General features: G+C 38.4%; 1 protein-coding gene across 1 annotated transcript in view; it reads left to right on the top strand.

The window, feature by feature from the left end:
- Positions 1–22082, top strand: part of LOC145990095 (cell adhesion molecule Dscam1-like) — a 433569-nt gene that overhangs the window by 104223 nt on the left and 307264 nt on the right. The window contains exon 2 of the mRNA XM_083125747.1: positions 15736–15827. Coding sequence (XP_082981873.1) covers positions 15779–15827 — 49 coding nt within the window. The 5' untranslated portion in view covers positions 15736–15778. The remainder of the gene's footprint in view (positions 1–15735; positions 15828–22082) is intronic.

Raw genomic sequence — 22082 nt, forward strand, 5'->3', positions numbered from 1 at the left:
GGTCTCCATAGCCTCTACACCAAGTTCCCGCGCAATCCGTTGCTTTGACAGGCCTCCCAAGGGCTCTGAGTAGGCGAAATTTTATTTTAAGCACCACATTTCCACCTGGTGGAGAAAATTTGAACTATATATTATTTTACCAGCATTCGCTTCCCCATGCTGTCTATAGCATCTCAACCAAGTTTCATCGCTATCCAATGCTTCAAACGGGCTCCAGCTGGCTCTGAATAGGAGCTTGTGGTTACCCGGTATGTGCCATTTTGTCTTAACAGGAGTGTACATGGAATAGCTTTACCCTTTCTAATAATTCTAGGCCCGTCCATTAATTAAAGACAGTTAACATCTCCATTATTTCAGCTACACATGGCAGCACTGGGAAAACGGAAACTCCCTCTTTTCATCTGAAATGACGCAACAGGAAATTTGATTCCACATAAAGAGTTTCCCTAATGGAAAAACATGTTCGATAACAAGGTTTCAAAACCATTTCAGGAAAGATTGATGGTGGTTCTCCTGCAGAAAGGGGGAGGTGAAGTTGTCTATTAACAGGAAAGCTCAACAATCGATCGGCTAACCAATTCGTTTCTGCTGTAAGGGTTGATTGTTGCGAGAAGAGCGTTTTTGTATGCAAATAATTACAGTCTGCATTTTCGCACAATGGAGGAGGGTAGACTGGGATGCATGGAATGTGCTGCGATCATGGGCGTATATATAGTTCACGTAAGGGGGGGGTTCAACTTTTGGTATGATTAGGGTTGCTATATTTCATAAGTCAAAATCTGGGACACTGCTGACCAGAAACTTGTTGGGGAGTGTGTGTGTGTGGGAGGGGGGAGGGAGGGCTGGACCCAACAAAGTTGCGTGTATGTACAGTGGGATCCATGAGTATTACCGTGCAAACTGTCCATCACTGTGTTCGTCCACTTTATTTGACCCAGTATGAGCTTCAGGAATTAAAAGAAAGCTGAAAACAATCTGCATAAACATCCATTGCTTAAAAAACACACAGGATGGAAGAAAAAAAAATGAAAATATTCATGGACAATTTACACAGTAATACTCATGCATCCAACTGTATACATTCATTATCATATTCTTTCGAAATTGTTAATCTTGCAATTCGTTTTCGGTGCCATAATGAACTAACCTGCTATCTCACAATGTCGAAACTTTATTTGAGAACTGATGACTGAACAGTGCGGACAACCAAGCACTGGCTGTTTACAGTAAACAGCTTACTATGCAAGGAAGAGATTTGCAAATTAAATTCATTACTGCAAGCAGACGGCGGCGCTATCGTGAAGTCAAATATCTTTGCAGCATCATCTTGTAACTCGATAACTCTTGCATCATCGAGAGGGAGCGGTTCAATGTTTAGTAAAATGAGTATTTTAATATTACGCATATAAATATAAACAAATTTAAGGAAAGTATCAATTCTTCTTTCGCACCCGATTCCAGGACATTTGTGCATCCCGAGGAACTATTCGGGACACCAGGACAAATTATATCATTCCCGGATTGTCCCGGAAAATCCGGGACGTATAGCAGTCCTAAAAATGATCAGGCTATCAAAATCCAATCTATCAACCAGGTCGTCCGACATTTTGACACACTGTTCCAATGAATGAGGGATAGCCATTTCATATTTTTGGAATAAGTTGTTGCAATTTTGCAATGTGTTGAATGTGTTCAGAGAAACGTGAGTTCAATTCTACTACAAAATGGTCCAAAAATGGACAACGAAGTATTTACCTTGTAATAACACTGTGTAACAAATTTACAACTTTTATCTCTTTCCTAAATGAATGCAACTGTTTCCGATAGAACTTGTCACGCTCATTACAGTGGTGTAACTGAAATTCCTGTATCAGCCTCCGATTTCGAGAAATAATAGTTGAAAATTTTATTATGTAATGTAAATGCTATGCTATTTGAAGCACTGCAGGACATGGGATGTAACGAAGAATGAAACTAAAAGTAATTCGTTTTTGAAATTACACAGTACAAGAAGCAAAGATTACATGACGACAATGCTATCGATCTGCATAAATACCAGTACCGGTACCGAAATATATATACCCTGCCCGACCCCTGTCCCATCCCTAGCTGCTCCCTTATCCCACCCTGAGCCAAAGATACCTACTTAAACGCCTAAATGAAATTAACATCAATTCAAGAACTACAAATATATATTATGAACAAAATATGTTATGTATTATGAACAAACTATGTTATTTATTACACCAATAGGTATCAGAAGTAACAATACAGATCAAATTAAGTAATGTACATACATCCAAGGATGGAAAGGATGGTACATAAAGTAACATGTATAAAGATGTTCAAGGTAGTCTTATCGGCGCTTCCGTTTGTACTGAGCACCCTCGTTTTCTCGTTTCAAGCTCCAACAATAGTCAGCTAACATAGTAATCCCACACTTTCCCTTGTACCTTTCTTCCAAGACACGAATGGTCTGATGAAATCGTTCACCATGTTCATCTGATACTGCACCTAAGTTTTCTGGGAAGAAGTCTAAGTGATAATGAAGCTTTAGGGACATGTGACAACCTACTGCATGAAAGCTCAGTAGCAGTTCTTCTACAAGTTCGGCATAATGTTCAAATTTTCGGTTTCCAAGGAAATTTGTTATCACATTCTTCAGTGCAACCCACGCTCCTTTCTCGTTTTCATGCAGGATTTCGTCGAATGTTGAATGTTTAATGAGTTCTCTAATCTGTGGTTCGACGAAGATTCCTTCCTTTAACTTTGCATCTGTGATATGTGGAAATATTGTCTTTAGGTACTGGAAACCACCACCCTCTTTATCTAATGCCTTCACAAACACCTTAATTAATTCTAATTTTATGTGTAATGGTGGTAAGTACACATTTTTTGGATCAACAAGAGGCGTGTAACTAACACTTTTCTGTCCAGGAACCATCGACTTTCTTGTGGGCCAGTGTTTCACATGATAGTTTTTCTCTTTTGCCCTGCTATCCCATTCACACAGAAAACAACAGTGTTTGGTATATCCTGACTGCATTCCAAAAAGCAGACCAATAACCTTAAAATAAGCACAAATGTGCCAAGGATGATCCGCATACTTCATTCTGTCAAGCAAGAGCTTTAGATTTTGGTACGATTCTTTCATACCTACAGCATAGGCAACTGGAATAGCAGGGCGACTATTACCATTGCGTAATAACACAGCTTTAAGACTGAATTTAGAAGAATCAATAAATAAACGCCATTGGTTCATGTCATACTCAATGTTTAATGCAGACATAAGTCCACACACATCTGTACAGTACACCAATCCTTCCTGACAGATGAAAAAATTCACTAGATCACTTCCACAACAGCGATACATTGTTACTTTCGTGTCCTTTCCCAAAAGGTTCCAACCTTGTAGTCTGGAAGCTAATAGTTCAGCCTGTGATTTGGACAATTGCAGATCTCTCACGAGATCATTTAGTTCTGCTTGGCATATTATATTTGAATTCCCCACATACACAGGATCTTCACTTCCTTCACTTTCGGATTCACGTTCAGTATCACAGTCACTCAACGTCCAAGCATTTGGTGGCACAGGAACAGGTAACTCATTACAGTGTGGAACAGCCTAATAGCAGAAGGTACACATGGATAGTTGATTGACTTGTTAGTTTTTTGCGGTTATTCCACGAATGTTTGTTAAACAAAAATAGCAGTCTGTGGTGTGGTCTTGTGGCTCACGCCACACCATTGGTACTGCAAATGGCATTGCCTTGTGCGTTCCGTTCAACCATCTCCGAAGGTTCACAGCACAGGATTTACAACACAAGTGCGGAGCCCATTTTTTATCCTAGTCCCAGACTTTGCAGGAAAAGTACAGCCTTTTCAGCAGGTGTCAGGTGAGTAACATTGGACTTAACAGTCACTCTTCCACATATGTAACAGAACTTGTTTGGGTTATTTACACAACTTCTTGGCATGATTTACAGTAAAGATACATGAAACACATATAATGTCAGAACCGGAGATACTTGTCACATCCGAACAGGAATATCTAACAGTCACACGTAGCAACAAACTGAAATCTTTGTGCTGCAAGTCCAGCTTTCAGTACCTTCTGAGCAGTACATTTTAACACGGTGTGAACTCACACAAGAGTTCTCGGAACAGACAAACATCCAGAACAACAATGAATAACAACACACAAACACACTCTCAATAATGTACCACCAGCTTCTGATACGGATTTTCACGTAGTGTTACAACTCCACAAGGGAAAGTGTTGCCACCTTGAAAGAGGGAAATTTCGTATTTTAAAAATCCCTTTTTCCCATTTGCGGGAAAATGGAGGCTGATACAAACAAATGCACTAGTGCTCCTACATCAGGGTACCAAGGGGTATTATGGTCACTACATACCATCCAGGAAAGAAAACCTTTGTTACACAGTGTAATCAATTGTTCTCTCAGCTGGTGTATTATTCCTTCAGATTTGACGGCTGGGCGTTCTAGGTCCCTTCTTTCTTTATCGTAGTCTGTCTCTAATTATTTCTCTGATTTGGAATAAATTTCATTAAAGTTCTCAGAACTCTTAGTTCTTTTTTAAATATCTCTATTAGAATACTAACTTGTTTACAGTACTTGAACAGTTCACCTTTTGCGGTTCGTAACATACATAATCTTGCACTTCATGATAACATTTCCGTATTGGGTGGCCACAGGTACAAATTTTTCTGACTATATGCCTGCATAAAGGGTTTGTTGCATTCACAGAGCCTCTGGATACTTGTGGGCAACCCTTTAGCGTAAGGGCGACCGGAGTGTGATGTTGACCACCTACCTCTACTGTAGTCTAGATCGAGAATGTGTGGGAGCCCTATGTGTTTTAATTTGAGTTTTGTTTCAAGTACACTTTATGCACTTATAGACTAATCGGAACTGGACCTACAGTTTAAAGTGGAATTCGAACCACTATGAGCCTTCACCGGATATCGAACCCGAGACCCTTTCATTGCAAGGCGACGACGTTACCACTACGCCATCGGGTGTGATTTCATGTAACGATGTAGTGTATATAGGCAGGTATTAAATGCTTAGTCCGAAACGCGAGAGCAATGCGTACTAAAGGTTTGTCTCTTGAATACACAAAGCGTCTAATCAAGACTGAACTTAGTTTCAAGCGAAATCCGAAATGTCCAATCTAACACCTCTCACATTCTAAGCATAGAACGAAAAATATGGAAAGTAATTAACATTTTTTTTATTCTACTAACTCTCTCGATTGGCTAAAACCTGATAGTTGTTAAAGTTCGATTGGATCCATTGATAGTCGAAATTCTCAAAACTTAAATGGATTTAGAAATCTCTCCATATAATTCTCATTTTCAACTTTCGTGTATCTGTGATATGAATTGAATTCTGTATTTCGTACTTGATGTTTCTTTCCCATCTCAGTAAACTAATTTATACCTAGGAACACAATATAGTACATAGACCCTGGTCAATACTCGAATCTATAAACTTTGGAAACAATAACGTGAGTCGACCATTCAACTTTCAAGACACCCAGAGCTTATTTAAAGATAACGTTGTGCTAACTTATTCAGGTAAAATGGTTAATATATACTGAAATTTTTAGCAGCTATATTCATTCCCTTCAATCTAGTAGAACTGAAGCTTTTTTCAGTTGTTCTTACTCCACACGAGTTACCAGAACTGAAGATTTCATCCGTTTGTTCTCGCTTTACAAGACAAAAGAACTCAATATCTTAGCAGTTATTCTTACTCCATACAAGGCAGCAGAATTCAATATCTTAGCATTTGTTCTCACTCCATACATGTTACCAGAAATGAAAATATTATTAGTTGTTTTTCTTCATACCAAACACCAGAACTCAATACCTTAACCGTTGCTCTCTTTGTGAAAGCTAACAGAAGTGAAGTTCTTAGGAGTTGATATCAATATATGCTACTAGATATTATCTTATCAGCTGTTCTTGCATTATACTCGTACAAGCTAGCAGAAGTAAAGTTGTTCTGGATCAATACGAGTTAACATAACTGAAGGTCTGATCAGTCGTTCTCTCTCTCTCCATATATGCTACCAGAACTGAAGGGACTATCAGTTGTTGTTTCTCCATATAAGCTACCACCACAGAAATATTTATCAATTCTTCTCGCTCCATGCAAGCTAGCAAACTGAAGTTATATGAGTTGTTCACTCCATCCATGTTACTAGAACTGAATGTCTTATCAGTTGCTTCCACACTGTACACGCTTCCAAAGTGAAGATATTATCAGTTATTTTCCCTCCATACAAAAAACAGAACTCAATAAATTAGCAGTTGTTTCATTTTGTGAAGCAAGCAGAAACTCCTTCCATGCTACTAAAACTGAATATCTTATCAGTTGTTCTCACCATACAAGATACCAGAACTCAAATATCGGTTATTCTCACTTTGTACAAGCTAGCAGAAGTGTGAAGTTCTTGTAAGTTGTTTACTGCATACATGCTACTAGAACTGAATATCTTATCAGTTGTACTCACACTGTACAAGCTAGCATAACTAAAGATCTGACTAGTCGTTCTCCACACCCTTTAATATAGCAGAACTGAAAGTCTTTATCAGTTGTTTTCACACCGTAATAGCTACGAGAACTTGAGTTCTTAAAAGTAGTTTTCTCTTCCTATATGCAACCAGAACTGGAGATCCCATCAGTTGTTCTTGCTCCATATAAGCTACCAAAACATACAAGCTAGCAGAACTTATCAGTTCTTGCTCTATGCAAGTTAGTAGAATTGATGGTCTTATCAGTCGTTCTCCATACATGCTACCAGAACTGAATATCTTATCAGTTGTACTCACACTGTACATGCTAGCAGTTATAAGTTGTTCTGGCTCCATACAAGCTAGCATAACTGAAGATCTAACTAGTCGTTCTCCACACCCTTTAATATAGCAGAACAGAAAGTCTTTATCAGTTGTTTTCACACCATACAAACTACAAGAACTTGAGTTCTTTAGAGTAGTTTTCTCTTCATATATCCTACCATAACTGGGTCCTGCCAGTTGCTCTTTCTCCACATAAGCTTCCAAAACAGAAGTTCTCATCAGTTGTTCTCGCTCCATACAAGCTAGCAGAACTGACATTTTTATCAGTTCTCGCTCCATGCAAGTTAGGGGAACTGAAGTTTTGTCAGTTTTGTTCACTCCATCCATTCTACTAGATCTGAATATCTTTATCAGTTGTTCTCATACTATACAAGCTACCCGAACTGAAGATTTTATAAGTTGTTCTTGCTCCATACAAGATACCAGATCTGAAGTTCTTATCAGTTGGTCTCATACTATACAAGCTACTTCAACTGAAGATTTTATAAGTTGTTCTTGCTCCATACAAGCTACCAGATCTGAAGTTCTTATCAGTTGGTCTCATACTATACAAGCTACCTGAACTGAAGATTTTATAAGTTGTTCTTGCTCCATACAAGCTACCAGATCTGAAGTTCTTATCAGTTGGTCTCATACTATACAAGCTACCTGAACTGAAGATTTTATAAGTTGTTCTTGTTCCATACAAGCTACCAGATATGAAGTTCTTATCAGTTGTTCTTGCTCCACTCAAGCTACCAGAATTGAAACTCTAATCAGTATTTTGCTTCCTCGAATTCAGCACAACTGGAAGTTTTTAGCATTTACTCTCGCTCCTACAAGATAGCTGAGCTGAAGACCTTAGCAGCTCTCGCTCGCTGAAGGCCGGCAGAACCCGGTGACAAAGAACAGAGGCGACGACCGTGCAGGAGGCAGGGACGGGAAACCCTATAAAATAATGGAGTCATTACTGGAAGCTGTGGGATAAAGGTGAGGCGGTTACCATGGCGCCACATCCCATAAAGCTCCATTCTACCCGATATAGAAGGAGCCTGCTTCCGAAGCGTGTTTTTTTCACTGCAAGGAATTCTCGCTTCCTCTTTCCTTGCGTTATTAATCCTTCGATGCTAAAAAAGAACTTCGAGTTTCTGTACGATTGCATTTTCGAATTCAAGGAAAGGCATTAGATTAGTTGTAATTATTACAAAATTGTTTTCTGTTTTTGTGAGTCCGTGTAGAGAGAACGAGGCAATTTGTTTAAGAGGATTTTCATGGAACGTGAACTTAGGATGTCATTTTCTCGGTAATATATTTTTCATTCTGCTTCTTGGAAGGAGCAGATTTCCTTATTAATCGTCTTAAGTAGAAATTATTTTCAAACGTAAAGAAAACAATCCATTTTGAACTTAGAAAAAGTAAGACTAATTTCACGAATCAGTATTCATGCTAGGTCGTCCACCATCAAAGTAATAGATGTGATTCTATGTGAAGGTTTTACGTTAAGAGAAATTACATTGAGGCACTGAGCCAGGGGAGGGGCTGAAGCCCACCGAAATTCTACAAATATGTAATTTAAATTCAAATAGTGTGTAGTATAGTTGTCATCAGGCTGGATAAAAATCATGATTTTTATTTTAAATATCATTTTGATGATTTAATTTAAATCAATTTTTTTAATATTTTTTCAAATCCACGCTTAAAATTGCTTGTATGGTTCTTGGGACCATACCTATGGATATATGTTTTTTATAGAAATGTTTTTTTTTAGTAAACGGCCCTGTAAAATATTTGAACAGTTTGATTAAAGTAAATAAAAAATGGTAGCCAGACAATTGCGATGAACACAGAAGTGAAAGGGCGGATGGACAATTGCGATGACATTCTAAATTTTCTATCAAATTAAAGGGTGACTTAACACCCCGTACAATACCTCTTACAAGAGAATTATGTGAAATATTGACATGTTCGGCTGGGAATTTGGTTCAATCAAGTTTTTCATCATGGGATAGACCCAACAGACCATCTTTTGAAGTGACCCGTTTCTTCATATGTGCGAATACACTTCCCAACTCTCTCGTCGATTTTAACGTCACGCTTCTTCATTTCCTGACCTTCTAGATTAAGTTCCATCCGCATGTACTTGATGTTGGTGTCTTCTGCTTGACTCTTGAGGCAGGCCAGAACATCATGGATTTTTGGATGCGGTCTTCCAAGCCACCAATTTATTTTGTTGTTCCAACATTACAGCATTATTAGTTCTGTGGCGTCTTTGGGTACGTTAAGTCCTGATCGTAGCAATTGTCCTACCATTAATTTGTAAAATGACCATCACCATCAAAATCATCGCAATTGTTCGTGATTTTGACTTCATCGCAATTGTTCGCCATCGCAATTGTCCTAGATTCATGTTTCTCATACTGTATATATGAACCTACTATGGAAATATTTGTTGAGTTGGTTAGTGAAACTATAATAATTTCAGTAACATTTTTTCTAATGAAAATAAAACATTCTGGATATACTCTATAATTGTAACTTAAATATTTTTAGTCTTTGTAGCTGAATTTCTTGAATGATAGTTTGGATATCAGCTGCCATGTTTATAGTTTAATGATAATGACACTATTTATGGTTTAACATGATTAGTATTTTGTATATTTTTCTACACAAAATGTTTGCTCTTTTTGCCCATAAAATTATTGAAATTTTTTCAAGAGAAATTTTCGTGTGTTGACGCTTTACATATTACATTTCTCTTTGTATGAGCTTCATACCAGTACATATATTTTGTTTCCTTTTCTTTTCCTTTCTTAGAGCCTAATAAACACTCTTAAATGATTACAAGATTAATGTACTTTCACCAAATGTGATTCTGATATCTACAAAATCCTTATGTGCATTATTCTGTAAATTATTTATTTAAAGTGATTCAAAGCAGATTTAAAAAAAATCACCTGATTTAAATCAAACCACCTTGGTTGTAATTAATTTTACATCCTTAGCAGGATAAAACATCTTCTATAATATGCTGTAGTATACTGAGAAATTCATCTTCACAACTTCTACTCCCCATTTTTTTCACTTTTAGGGATGAGCCCCTCCTCCCTCCTCTCTCCTCCCTCGAAATAAAAGTCTGGTTACTGACATGATTACACTGGTCTTAATTCTGGGAAAAGGGGCCTGCAAAATATTTGTCAGGGGAGGTTCCATACTGAAAGGGCGTGTCCTTTAGTGCGATGTATTGACGTCATAGTTACGAGTCATCAGAAGAACTACGCATTATTAGGGAAATGGAGGAAAGAAAGCATGGAAGAAACGATAGAGAATGATGCAATGGAAGAGAATTAAGGGAACCAGTTACGAAGATAGAAAATGAACGAGAAGGGAAACAACGAACAGAGGGAGAGAGAAGGGAAGAAAAGAACATGTGCGAGACAGAGAGAAAGAGAATATAGAAGAAAACGGGATAGAATAATAGCTGAAACACAGGAACAGAGAGGAGGAAGGGAGGAGAGGATGACTGAATGGATAGAGAATGAAGTAATGGAGGAAAATTCAAGAAGATGCGACAGAGGAGAGAGAATAGAAGTTAACAAGTGAGGAAGAGAGCGAGAAGAATAAGAAAATTCAGGATAAGAAAAAGAAAGAAGAAAGCGAGACAAGACACACAGAACAAGAAAGGATCAAGTAGAGACGGAAGCACGATTAAAGAGATATTAAATTAAGAAAATACTATCGAAACCTTTCCTGGTTTCCACATTTTCCTGACTTAATTCCTTTTTGCTTTGTGTGCCATAACTGCAGCCCCACATATAAACAATACATTCACCAGAATTGAGTAGGACACGTTTCACCGGATGTGGAACGAATTCGATTAGAGAATTGAGATACTCATAATCACCAAGAGGGCACATATAGAACGCCTAGTACACAGACTAGTTTATGAGGCTGAAACGGAAGCTTATTGTTCAATTTCCTGAGTATCTCCAACCGGTGAATTTCCAATTAGAAAGTTTCTGAGCGATTCCCTGGTAAAGTAGTGGTAACGTTTCGTCTTGTAATCAAGAAGTTCCGGGTTCCTGGTGGAGGCATATCTCACAGTGTTTCGGATTTTACTTTGAACCGCAAGCCCAGTCCCGAATTAGCCTGCCTGAGCAAGTTTCTGATTCGTTCCAATATCGTAGTTGAACCGTACGCGTGTGTCCTCCCCAATGGTGTCGTCGTCACGTTACTGGATCTCAGGTTCGGTACCTGGTGCAAGTGGACTTAGGACAAAAAGTCAAATGAACAAAACCGTATACTTGTTTATTTTTGTATTCGCCGACCTCCACAAGCCGAGTGGTTAGCACAGCGCGCTACGATACCAGGGGTTCGCTGTTCGAATCCCGGTCTGGGCATAAATGTTATTTGTGAGTGTCCCTTCATCAATTTCATGGTTTCATCACCCATTCACATCTTCGCGATTAGAAAAAAATAGTGGTATAAAAGCGAGTAAAATAAACGAATTCAATAAACAACAATCGTTGTGCATTCTAAATTTCATTTTTTCCCACTATTGGCTAATTGTGACGGTGGCGATGAAGATGATTGGATGACATTGATGAAAGTCTAAGACTCGAACCCGTAACGTGCGGTGACGAGACCGTAATTGACCTCTGAGGCGACTATTTATATACTGTATATTACATCTTCAAAAATCAGCTCTGGATAAAAGTGACAATTTGTTCAGAAACAGACGGTATAAACTCTCCTCTAGTTTCGGTCTATCGGTTCACCCTACGCTCTCATGAAATATTCGAAGGCGAGGCACATTCAAGACAATCCATCCTCGTTCCTGAAGTTGAATTGAACCCCCCCCCCCTCTTTTTCTCCTCGGAGCCCCCTTTTAGGAAAATATTAGAATGCAGAACATTTCTTGTTTTTCTTCTTTTTTTTGTCTCGTGGTGGACCGGACCGAACGAAGCCTGAATTCAGATGCAAAACTTGACTGAAAATCGATTTTCGGATTTCTTGTTAACGAGAAGACAATCGTAAGCACTCGACCTGGTACAGCGAGCCCTGAATTTTAAGATGGCCTCTCTTTGGAAGAAACAGGCAGCCGGAAACAGTAAATAAAGCGAGTGTATTGTGTGTGTGTGTTTGGTTCGCTTTCTCCATTATCATAATTTATGTGAACACTTTCGACGAATGCAAATGTTGTTTTGGAAACGGTTCTACGCAGAGTTGGGAGGCGGTCCTTGTTTCGTGAAGATAGCAGATTGGAAACACAGCCACAGGAGAGTGTAATAGTGATCATGTTGTCAATCATCATGGCATGGCGTCCATAGGAAGGGTCCAGAGCTTTAATTTGAATCCCCCTCCTTGAGTATGAAAGATCCTATTTATTGTAATTTCGTTCTTACACTGGTATTATTTGAATTACTCAATATGCTGACCAAGGCAGAAATTTATTTTATTATAAAACATAAACTAAACGTAACGTATCTGTTTTCGTATCTTGTTACATTTGTACTTGGTGCAGAGTCTGAAGAAGACCTTGCTAGAAGGTTGAAACGTTACGTTTAGTTTATGTTTTATAATAAAATAAATTACTGCCTTGGTAAGCATATTGAGTTTTTCATATCATGGAAACAAGGCTTAATGGTGTTATAATTGGTATTATTTTTTCTAATTTTTATTTTTGTCTACATTTTCAAGTTACTTTCTGTCGTAGGAACTACTACTTCTTCCTTATTCATTTTCTTTTTGAATATTTATTTTACTACTTTTTCTCTCCTGTTTTCTTCTTAATGATCTTTCCCTTTGTCTCTCTCTATATTTATTTTTCTCATCTCTTTCTGTCTCCCTATCTCACCATCTCTCTCTTTCTATCAAGTTTCATCTTTATTTATCTCTGTCTGCTTCCTTCCTATTCTCCCCTTCTCTCTGGCTTTCTCCTTCTCTTTAGTTTGTTCTTTGTTTATCTTTCTCTGTGTCTCACTTCCTTTATTTTATCTTTCTAGTTTTCTCTTTATTTCACCACTTCATTCTCTCTCTCATTAAAAGGTTTCAAGTTACTTTTCTCTCTCTGTTTCCATCCCTCTTCTTATCTCCCCGGGTCTTCCTCTCTCTCTCTCTAGCTTTCTCCTATGCTATCCAGTTTTCTCTTTGTTTCTCTCTCTCTCCCTCTCTTTCCAGCTTACACTAAATTTTGCTCTCTCACACTCTCTCCTGTTCTCCCTTTTCTCTTTCTAGTTTTCTTTACTTCTGTCTCCCCCTCTTTCACTCTACTTTCCTTTGTCTCCTCCCGCTCTTCCTCTTTTTCTATCTAGCTTTCTCCTATTCTATCCAGCTTTCTCTTTATTTCTCTCAGTTTGCTCCATCCTTTCTCTCTCTTCCTCTAGTTGTCTATTTTCCCTCTTCTCTATAGTTTTTTTTTTGCATTTCTCTCTCTCCTCTCAGATTCTTCATTCTCTAGCTTTTCTCCTTCGCCCTCTCTCCCTAGCTTTTATTTCTCCCTCCCTCTAGTTTCTCTCTCTCTCTCTTTCTGGCTTCACTTATGTATGTCGCTCTCCTTCCCAATTCTATTATCTAATTACATAACTCTCTAAAATTCAGTTATCTTCATTTTTTCTTACTATTTCTCCACTCGTTTACTTCTGCTCGGTTTGACACTAAGTGCTCCGTCTCGTCTTGATTTTACATAGGTCTATCTCGTTGTCGTTTCGCCTTGGTACATTAACGCCCTAGACGTCAAAATGTTTTTATGAGCTCAATTTATGAGTTTCTCAAAGGCTTACTAACTATTGTACCTACCATGCGAAGAATGCTATTAATTCAATCACTCGTAACAACACTCCTGAATGGGTAATGACAACGCACTGTCAGTTTATTCAACCAATGCAAACACGCTAATACACAGAGCTGTGCATCTCCCCAGGGAATGTAAAACACGAACCGATTGCAATGTAGGCTGCAAACCCAACAATGCCGGAAAGCAAGCAACAATGTTTTACTTTCATTATACCAATAATAGTCACTTGTGTAGGATTGGCCACTCACATTATTTACTTCGAGAGAACCTCACGTTGTTTTTCCTATGCAAACAACACCCTATCAAATTTATATTAAGAGCAAACATGTAGCATAGAAAACATATGGTTTGCTCAGATTAAGTAAGCACTTTTGGTTTTCGCCTGCAAACAGAATGGTGTTGAGCTGTGCGCAGAGAAAGATACATCTGGGGTATTTCTGAAGGTTCTTTGACATAACATGGCCGTTTTGTGGAGCAGAGAGCCATTTTATGTTTACGTCGCTCAGTTATCATAATTTTTTTTTTAACTTGGCTTGTGTAAGGTGCGCTGGTTGCCCTCATGAATGCGGTTTTTGTGGGTGACCACTCTCCTCGCATTTACGTGTTGACGTGTAATTTGCACGCCGAACGTTATTTTTTCCCAACATTTTTTCATCCAAACCTCGACAATAAATGAGATTTTTGAATTCAATAATTGATGGTCTGGAATCAATAACCTACCTCCCCCCAAATGGTGGAGAATGGAAGGGTTTGGCAATTTATATTGACGATGACAATGCCACACATAGGGAAGTAAAACCATCTTTCCTAAAATGACAGCAAATATTTGCACGGTGCTTTTCTACCTCTGCAAGTTAACTGCGACAATGATATCCCATACACATGTACAGCACAAATCGCGAAGCGATATTCGTTGGTTATACAAATTGTCCACAGCAAATCATATAGCTTGGAACTCCACTTCAAATCGTATCTGGAATTTACCGTAACTTGTATTATCTACTGCTTGGACATGCAAATTCTACACAGCAGATCCACGGATATCCAAATTGTCCACAGCAGATCCAGGGGTATCCAAATTGTCCGAAACAGATCCTGGATATCCTAATTGTCCAACAACAGATCAATGGGTATCAAAATTGTCCACAGCAGATCGATTGGTATCCAAATTGTCCACAGCAGATCTCTGGATATCCAAATTGTCGCCAGCAGATCCATGGGTATCCAAATTATCCACAGCAGATCCATGGGTATCCAAATTGTCCACAGCAGATCCATGGGTATCCAAATTGTCCGAAGCAGATCCTGGATATCCTAATTGTCCAACAACAGATCAATGGGTATCAAAATTGTCCACAGCAGATCGATTGGTATCCAAATTGTCCACAGCAGATCTCTGGATATCCAAATTGTCGCCAGCAGATCCATGGGTATCCAAATTGTCCGCAGCAGATCCATGGATATCCACTAGACGTTCACGGGATATGCAGTCCTGGATATCTATGAATTCTCCAATATAGATCTCCAATCCTGGATATCCATGGACTCTCCATTTCTTGATCCATCCATTGATCGTCTATGGGATATCCAGTCGTGTGCTGTGGACATTTTATTGATTATTTTTTTTATACGTTTTGGACATCACTGTTACTTACTTTTACGTGAACAGGGCGTTATCTGGAAGTTTTTTTATTTGATTATGTACAAGACGAGGTATGCCTGGACAAGCCTTCGCTTAGTAGTTGTTACCCCTATGGTGTTGAGGCCAGTGTCCTTTGTCGGGCACCTGTTGACTCTCATTTCACAATAAACATAAACCCCATGCTGTATCACCGACTGCGGAAAATTGCACATATTTTGAGGAGTAGTCTACTTTATAACTTTGCAATCTGTAATGCATTCTTATGGGAATTGAAACAACTTCAGACTTTTCTATTCTTAAATGATGCCGCAGGTAACTAATGCCATTGGTACGAAACCAACCGTTTGAGGGTGTGTATGTGGGGACGTTTATCTTAGACCGCTGAGGATTAATTTGCTTCTGTACTAATTGAGTGACGTTTTATCCTTTCAGGATTATCCCGTTTTGTGCACCGAGGCTAACGAGGGATTCTAAAATGACATTGTACTTCCTTATCCCATTGGTTTTCGGAAGCGCCCTTTCAGGTGAGTAAACATATTAATTTTTATGTATTGCACATTTCTTTTTGTATCTAGCTGAACAGCGTCTTACAATACAATAACATTATTGTACAGTCACGAACATTTTTGGACTAACGATCTCGTGAGGCCATTACAACTAAAGGTGTCCGCGACTGTACGTATCCAGTGGCGTGTTTAATGTTTTATTTGGATTTGATTGATTTATTTATTTGATTTTCTAATCGTGCAGAGGTGGTGATATGATGAAATCGATAAAGGGACATTCACAGAGGACATTTGCAACTTTAGCTTTCCCGAGTTCTTTACTGATTTCACTTCAAAATGTCATTTTCTCAAAATTTCTGAAGGGGCTATAACCCCATCAGCTCCCCCTGCGTACACCAGTGATTTATAGGAACTAAAACATTTCTTTGAATATTTATTGAATTTAGACAGGAGCCAAAGCAGCTGAAGCCCACTGTTCAGAATTATTATAGATTGCGTGCCAGTTGATTACAATAGGCACGTCGTAAATCGTAGAAATATTTGTTTAGTAAGAGTATACATTTAAATTTTTCATGTTGATATTTCTAAGGTAAAATTAAACGTCGTGTATAAAGAAATAAATCAAAAAGGTTTTTGCAGGAACAATAACAGTAATCCGTAATTTAAATGAGTGCAAGGGTGCATGATATCCTAATCGTAAACAACATTGTAATACAATTTTCTTAACTCTAATATAAGTTCTATGCCACGAGAAATTATTCTTTGGAAAAACACATTAATCTCTGGGAAGGTGTCTATGCCACCACCTTTAAATCTACTAACTTGGCTTAATTTAATTCTCTCTTTATTAAAAGCAGTTAGTTGTGTGTAAGATACTGTGAGTCTTTAGTTACTATGTACGTATATTATTGTGTGCAGATTTTATGAACTCTGAAACACATTACAAATAAAGAGTAATGCATTTCTGTGAACAGAAGTTAAAACACTATCTTAAGAGTGAAAACTATGAAGGGATTCAGTTGGTTAAGGAAATTTTTGTCACTGCGCCCTCTGTGGGCAGTTACAGCAGCGCCTTCGCATTAGTTGCAAACAATGGATTGCGCATGCGCTGGTTGAGTCCAATGTTAAAACAGGGGTAGTGTCTGTAATTGGAACACAGATCGGGAATCAAGTTTCGTGAAGATACTCATGTGCCTGCAGAACATTGAACGCAACACCAGCGTAGTTAAAAGCGAACATAGTAAGAAATTAAACACTTACAAGCAAGCTACTGATTGAAACTTGCAACGGTGTTTCGCACCCCTTTCGCTTTTGGACTTCTCCACTCAATTGTCTTCCGTGATCGAACAATAAGTAATAACTTTGTAATGATTATTTTTTAACAAATATTTTTTGTTCATAAAAAAAGAGACCAATTTGTCAATTTTATTTTGACTACTTCGAAGGAGTATTTCAACCATCAAAAGCCCACTTTTTCAGCATATCCTCAATGCATGGACTGCAAACGCATGGCCACCACTTTCTCCAGAAATAAATCCAATAGGAGTCCACTGCCTTAGATAACAAACACAAATTTCTTTCCCTACAAATCCCAAATGGTAGTAGCGTCCAAACAAGTTGTGCATATGCAGCCCTGTGTTAACAGGAACCAATATATTGATGCCACTCTATTTCTGGACGCCATCTGTGGACAACTACACGTCCCATTTGATTTTCTTGTCCGTCACTTTTATTTTGTAAGTATAACTCCTGTCAAGACAGAATTGATGTTCTCCTGTTTAAACAAATATTGTGTATCGATTAAATTTAAAAGTAGGTTGATTCAATATTCGGTGCAGGAGCTTCAGGCCTTAGTTGATGAAAGGAGAGAGAGTAAATATTGGATGACAGGCTTTGATTTAAAAGGGTATTTCTTTTTATGTCCGGTTATCAGCGGCGGATCCAGGGCCGAGTTTCTGAGGAGGCAGGGACGGCTCAAAATAAAATTGTCACCCGGACGAGTTGAATTTTTGGCGCCCCTCACTTTCCACCCTCGTCCCCTCCAATAATAATAATAATAATAATAATAATAATAATAATAATAATAATAATAATAAAACGACCATGTTGATTTTAAGATTTTATAAGAGAAATAAGGCAATGTAAAGTTTCCCGTGCACATAGCACCGTGCCACGAAGGTAAATTTATGGGATGTGTAGGTAGGGCCATTTTGGAGGTGATGTGATCAGCACCACGCTCCGGCCGCCTTAACCCCCTAGGGTTGCACCCAGGTACCCATTGTTTTGAGCCTGGGTGAGCTCTTTAGCCGCTTTTATGCGGGGACAAGGCCAGAAAAATTCCGACCTTAGATCACTCACCCCGGGAATCGAACCCAGGTATCCCCCGTGGAAGTCAGACACCCCTACCGACTACACTACCCCGGATCATAAATAAGATAAATAATAGCCTTATTTTTTAAATACTTGAAATGTTACTGGTAAAGGATACGTTTATTGTATACGGTTATTGAAAGTGGTATGCATTTATTTAATAACTATTCGTACATAATTATGTAATTGCTACATGATTTTGCAATATATTAGGGTAAATTAAAAAGTAAAGGCAGTATTCATTTCCACACAAGAAGAAGAACTACACATATCACTTTTCCACATATGCCCCCTGCATGGCAATGCACTTTTGGTATCGTCCAATCAGCTTCTGTACCCCGTCCGCGAAGAAGGTTTTTGGTTGCTCCAGAAGCCACGTCTGCACCACCTGCTGGACCTCGTCATCTGACCTGAACCGACGACCACGCAGCTTTAAAGGGGTCCACCCACTCACTCATACACCTTTCGTTGAGTTATGGTGCTTGCTCCATACTGCGCTAACAGCCGGCGGTGGATGTCTGCTGGTTTGACTCCCTCCGACCACAGAAAGCGCACTACGACGATCTGTTCCTCGATGGTGCATTCGTGAAGTGGTGCGTCCATACGTGTGACCTTTTTGCTCCGCGACACTCGACTGAATGGGGCAGTGATGGATACTCCTACTTCCACGTCACTCCAAGTATACACGTGGTGACGTCAAACACACACCGTCTTCGTTTATTCTTGCGAAAACACAACATTGCCTTTAGTCTTTGATTTACCTAGTACTTAGATTACGCAGCATATAATATAAAATAAAGCTTTGGCGTTACTCAAGCACTCTGGAAGGGGAAGGGGGGATTTCTGTGGAGAATAAGAGGGATTGAGGTGAACAATAATTTTAATTTTTTAAACAATTATGATAACTACAGTTAATAACAAGATTGAACTTATATTTTTAATTAACAAAAGGAAGAATTACGACATACAGCAGAGCCTCGATAATCCGATGCATCTGATAATCTGAGGCAAAAAGAGAAACAAAACTAAAAAAGAAACTTCGATGCGTTTGAGGCAACAATGCAAATCGAAGAACAACAGCCAGAGGCGACATCTATCAACAATATGTTACTCGGACAATGGCAATGTCCTGAAAGGGAAGGCACTTGATCGTTTCTTCAATATCATTTGACTATTTTTTCCCAAACATCATTGCAGAGCAATGTAAGTGAAAATGTTGATATACTGTTGTATTTGGTTACATTGTTATTCCGTTCTCATCTGTCAAATTGTCCTAGGTTAGAACCTGCCTCTTGATTTCTTTGTAATTCTACCAGGGACGTCTTAGTATTTTATCCAAGGGGGGAGGGCGAAGGAGGAATATTTTCTGCCACAACACTGTTTGTTGCCTTTAAGAAAAGTATTCCCTTTGAAGTAAACATGTTTATAGAACGCCCTTCTCATAATTAGCATTAAATTACTGTAACTAAATTGAAATGATGTGTGAAATATGTAATATCAGGTTAAGATTCATTTTCCAGAGGGGGCTGGCCAACCTTGCACCCCCCCCCCCTTCCGGACGTCCACGTAGTCTCGATCCGGTCCACCTGGAATTACCGAGACACTAGTATGTTACATATACGTACCATGTATCACAAAAGGTATGTACATTCCTGTTCAGATAAAGTAGCACTCTCCTCAACTGTCCAACCTTACAAAATGTGCCACTTTATATGGACAGGAGTGTACATGTTCAAGATAAATTCCAGGACCTTAAGGGGTGGGGGGATTCCATGTAATCTCGATCCGGTCCACCTGGAATTATCGAGACACTAGTGTGTTACATACACGTACCATGTATCACAAAAAGTATGTACAGTCCTGTTTAGATAAAGTAGAACACTCTTCAACTGTCCAACCTTACAAAATGTTCCACTTTATATGAACAGGAGTGTACATGTTCAAGATACATTTCAGGACCTTCCCGAAAAACGCAAGCTTACATCTAGAGAAGAAAGTCTAATATTTTGCTGTTGTCTTTTGAAACCTTTATATTATTTTGTCAACACTTGGAATTGCATCAAAATGAATATTCAGTAATCTGTGAGCCACTATTCGGCCATGCTGGATGTTAGCCAAGTTTTGAGACATCGGTTGGTGGAACATTTTCTTTAAAGGGTAGGCAAAAAATTTAGTTTCTCATAGTCACTGCAATCTGTCCAATATCAAGGCACATTTAACACAATGCCCGTTTAAATTCTATTTCGACTGATGCCGAAAAAAAATCATTGGATGTCGCTGCATAACAGATGAGTGACTTCGTGATTGACGTTCAATTATCAGAAAATTCATGTTCTGACGTGGTTCAATTGTTCCCACCCTCGAGTGTATGACGCATGAGGTCCTCTGAGTCCATCGTTATGTCCACAGCATTCCTATGGCGGAGTACATTTCAACATAGTTATCGCTAATGAAACTCATCGTTTATAAGTAGGGCAAACAAACTGCGTAAAAAGCTTAATGGGTTGCGACTTTTTTCTTTCTAATTGCTTATTTTGTCTTGCTTTTCTACCAAAGTGGATTGATTTAAATCAGATGATTAAAAAAATCACTGATTTAAATCAGATGATTAAAAAAAATCACCGCTTTAATTCAGATGATTAATTAAAATCACTGATTTAAATCAGATGATTAAAAAAATCACTGATTTAAATCAGACGATTAAAAAAAATCACTGCTTTAAATCAGATGATTAATTAAAATCACTGATTTAAATCAGATGATTAAAAAAATCACTAATTTAAATCACTTTAAATAAATAATTTACAGAATAATGTACAATTTTGTAGATAACAGAATCACTTTTGATGAAAGTACATTAATCTTGTAATCATTTAATGGTGTTTATTAGGCTCTAGGAAAGGAAAGGAAACAAAATATATGTACTGATATCGTGAAGCTCATCAGAAAGGTAATGTAATATGTAAACTGGAAACACATTCAAATTTCAAGTTTCTGTAGCTGTCGTCAGCCCCTTCTCTGAAACATTACCTAAATTAGAGCAGTTTATAATCCTGTCGCTGAAACATCTGGATACTTATTCCTTGGGGATCTTTCCTTTCGTGACAGTAACATGAATAATAATTAAAACAGTTGCATGTGCACTAATTCAACCAGTCATAAATCTTTGCCTCGAGACAGGTAAAGATAAATAATTGCGTCGTGTGGGGAGAAATATTAAGAAAATAAGATACACGACATCTTACACATGCAGGAATGCCCTCTTGTGCCTGCATGCTTGATAAAGAATCGTGTATCCATGAAACGACAAAAAAGTGATCTATGCTTTGCAGAGACCATAAACTGTGACCTTTAATTCTTTAAGCCAGAAGTTGGAAGGAAGGACAGTGACACAAGTATTGGTTCGATTGCATTTTGATAAATATTCTGATTTCTATGACGAATAGCTAACCGAATAGGGAGTCAAACGAGCATTGATGTATGTTCCTTTCTTGTGGATGACTGAGGACTTGCTCAGATTAAATATTACAGGAAGGTACACTAGTGAAAAGAGATGGTATGGTCCCGAAGATTGGTTTATGGTTTGCGTTGCTACACCTTTGTAGATCTTTGATAAGATGCTATTTAAGGAAGTAAACTATACAGGAAATAATATACTAAGAGGGTGAAATATTTAAGTTTTCCCACTAAAAGCACTGGCGTGCGCAGGGTGAGCTGATGGGGATACAGCCCATCCAGAAATTTAGAAAATAAAAAAATTCCAATGAATGAATTGTGGGAAAAACAAAGTGATGAATACCAACTCCTTTAAAATGACCATTCATTACCGCTTTTCTCTTTGAACTTCTAAAACGACGGTTAAAGATGGCAATTGTGATACATTTTATAGTGTATCCAACCCCT

This window comes from Lepisma saccharinum, chromosome 7 (genome assembly GCF_977018435.1).
Source record: "Lepisma saccharinum chromosome 7, izLepSacc3.1, whole genome shotgun sequence".
NCBI classification, from domain to species: domain Eukaryota; kingdom Metazoa; phylum Arthropoda; class Insecta; order Zygentoma; family Lepismatidae; genus Lepisma; species Lepisma saccharinum.